Below are 2973 nucleotides of genomic sequence, written 5' to 3'. Positions count from 1 at the left end.
TTCAGTGCTAAAAACTCTTAAGTTTTGTCTGAGAGTAAATGTCACATTTGCAAATGTATATGGTTTCATATTGTTGCCAAGAGACTGTAATATCCTACAATCTTGAAATATTTAGACATAAATTAAGGAATATATTAAAACTGTCATTGTTTCTTCACAGAGGAAACCTGGACAAGGCCATAGATATGTTCAACAAGGCCATTAACCTCGCCAAGTCTGAGATGGAGATGGCCCATCTGTACTCACTTTGTGACGCTGCCTATGCACAGACCGAGGTGGCCAAGAAGTACGGGCTCAAGCCCCCGACATTGTAACCCTCCACCACCAATCCCACATCTACTGCTGAGCCTGAGTATCTTATATCCATGAACATTTATTTCATTTTTTGTGTAAGGTGTTAATCTATCATCACGAGAGAGAATGCGAAGTCTGCTCTGGAAATGTGAGATTACGTTTACCTCATTCGGATTAGGGTAGAAAGAAAATCCAAGCGAGGAGTGAGCCGAGTGAAGGGAGAAATGAAACGGTGAGAAAGAGAAATCAGTTCTCAACTGCCTGGCACTTGTGGTGAAAACTAATTCCACCATTCATAAGGCATGCACACATTTCACTTAGTGCCACTCCTTATGTGCCCTTTTGAAATCCCTAAATAATTTGAAGTATTGTAATATCAATCTATGCTAAAAAAAAAAAATCTATATATTGTTAGTAATTTCAGACAAATTCCCCTAAAGGCTTAATGCTTTTCATCTTCTTTTTTTTTTTATTGAATCACACATTTTCAATGGTCATCTGTGTGCACACTGTTGAAAAAATGTTATTTTTGCTTGTTGTTGTGATACATTTGTTCAGATGTTCCTGACAGTTTAGCCATTAAATACACATCATTGTTTTATGAGAAGTACAGGATGCAGTGTTTCAGTAAAGTTCTCTAATCCACGTGTAACAAGTCTGTTATTGACTCGTTGATATATTTTGGGAAAGAATTTGGCCGTATGCAGTTTCTTTTATTTCCCATATCCATCCTGATTTCTTTTCTTTTTTTTTTTTTTTAAAGTAGGGGATTGACCTTTTTCTTTTATATTCTGTACAGCATGATTGTAATTTCTTTATAAATAAATAACAAGAAGGCTCTCTTGCAGTAATAATGCCGTCCAGCCAGTTAGGTTTTTGGAATGAGTGTCAGGAAAGATCAGCTTGTTTGAGTAAATATGATGCATACATAGTTTCATTTTAGAAGGAAGGGGGAAAAAAAACAAAAAACTATTATATTTACATTCAAATGAATAGTATCTAGTCTAGCCTGTGCACTGAAATACTGAATTGAAAAATTTGTCAATTTATTGAGATGTAACAGTGTCAAAGAAAACAATGTACATTCCCCACTTATGCTTTTTTTTTTTTTTCAACAGTACATCCAGTTAATTTTTTACTTCAAAATAAATTCCTGCCCTCTGGTCAAATTGAATAGTTTTTTCACTGTTGACAGCAAATAATCAGTGTCTGGTGACTTGTGTGGTGATTTCTTCGTAAAAAAAAAAAAACCCTTTTTGATGTGCTGATTCTCGAACTCTGGATGAGATACGATGTGTTTAAATTACATGTAGCAGCAAATGAAGGGCTTTGGTAGAATTTCCTTAGACCTGTCAAATTTGCATTTAGGAATTATACACACTTTGAGATTTGTATTTTATTGCATCTCATTTACCATCTTATTACATTTTACAGTTACAGTGATGTGTTGCATTGTTGAGGTACGGAGAAACAAGTAACTATGTTTTATTCTCTAAACTAGTTTACCTTTGAAGCTGTTCGATTGGTCAGGAGTCGTTGCTGTTAATCGATTTATAATATTAGATTGTTAAATATCAAGGGCCTGATATTCCATATTTTGCCAAAAACAAAAATAACCCTCATGATCATCATCTCTGCTGTACATAGCAAAATGTTGCTGGAATTATTGAGGTGTGGGGAGAGGGTTTAAATGCTGCATGGTGGTAGCCAAATTTCTGTTCTTTGAATGGTATTTTCATGGAATGGGAAATAAATAAGGATGTCTAGTTTGTAAGTTCATATCTGCATTTAAGAGGTAAGATGAAAGATACCGCTGCATGTAGGTCTTTTTCTGCTCTGCCAACGCTGTTAAGTTTGCTTGCTCTGTTATGAGCCTAATTGAACAGAAGTCAAAAGTTGGGGGTTAAAAAAAGAAATCATTCCAAACTGCTGCATGTTTGCAATTTATTTGAGTGACTCCGGTTTTATCTGCTTTAAATGAATACATTGCAATAAGGTGCTGCTCCCATCACATGATTAAAAAAAAACAAAACGTTTTGCTATACACAAGCTGTGTCCCTTTGAGGTCAAATTTATCACCTGGAAACAGATGTTAAAAGGAATGGAAATGTTGGTGATCCGTGTAATTCAAATGTAATAAAAAATAAAGAAATATTGAAATCTTGGGTTGTGTTTCTAATGCAAGATGTTGGAATTATTTTAACGGAAGCATCTTTAGTATTTGTTGTTTTAATATGAAACTTTATTCTATCTGATTTGCATTCTGTTCAATGGGATGTTTCATGTGGCTTTGCTCCTGTTGTTCTTTGGTTTCTTGAAATCTCACAAATGTAGGAGGATTATCTGTGCTGAATTGGATCTGGGAGTGAACTTGTGTGAATGCACGATTCCTTTTGACAGACCGACTCCCATCTACAATGAATGCCACAGAGCCATATGATCTGATCTACACCTTTGCTTGAACAGCTGATTAGGAATAATGAAGAAACATCCTGTTTCTCTAGGAACAGTGTTTGCATAACCTTTTATCATCTACACCATGAGGACCATTCATTCATAATTAGCATGACAGTCCAGATAAAAGTTCCGTGTTCAAAGACATTCCCAAATAAATTTAAATAAACTTATGTGAAACACATTTTGCCACTTTTCAGAAATTTATTAGATTTTGGTTGGTGC

General features: G+C 35.0%; 1 protein-coding gene across 1 annotated transcript in view; it reads left to right on the top strand.

Moving 5' to 3' along the window:
• tomm70a (translocase of outer mitochondrial membrane 70 homolog A (S. cerevisiae)) overlaps positions 1-949 on the top strand; it is a 15627-nt gene extending 14678 nt beyond the window's left edge. The window contains exon 12 of the mRNA XM_046852548.1: positions 161-949. Within this exon, the coding sequence (XP_046708504.1) occupies positions 161-314 (154 nt within the window). The 3' untranslated portion in view covers positions 315-949. The remainder of the gene's footprint in view (positions 1-160) is intronic.
• Positions 950-2973: the final 2024 nt, after the last annotated feature.

The sequence above is a fragment of the Silurus meridionalis genome, chromosome 1, assembly GCF_014805685.1.
Source record: "Silurus meridionalis isolate SWU-2019-XX chromosome 1, ASM1480568v1, whole genome shotgun sequence".
Lineage (NCBI taxonomy): Eukaryota > Metazoa > Chordata > Actinopteri > Siluriformes > Siluridae > Silurus > Silurus meridionalis.
This window is presented reverse-complemented; position numbering and strand designations above follow the sequence as displayed.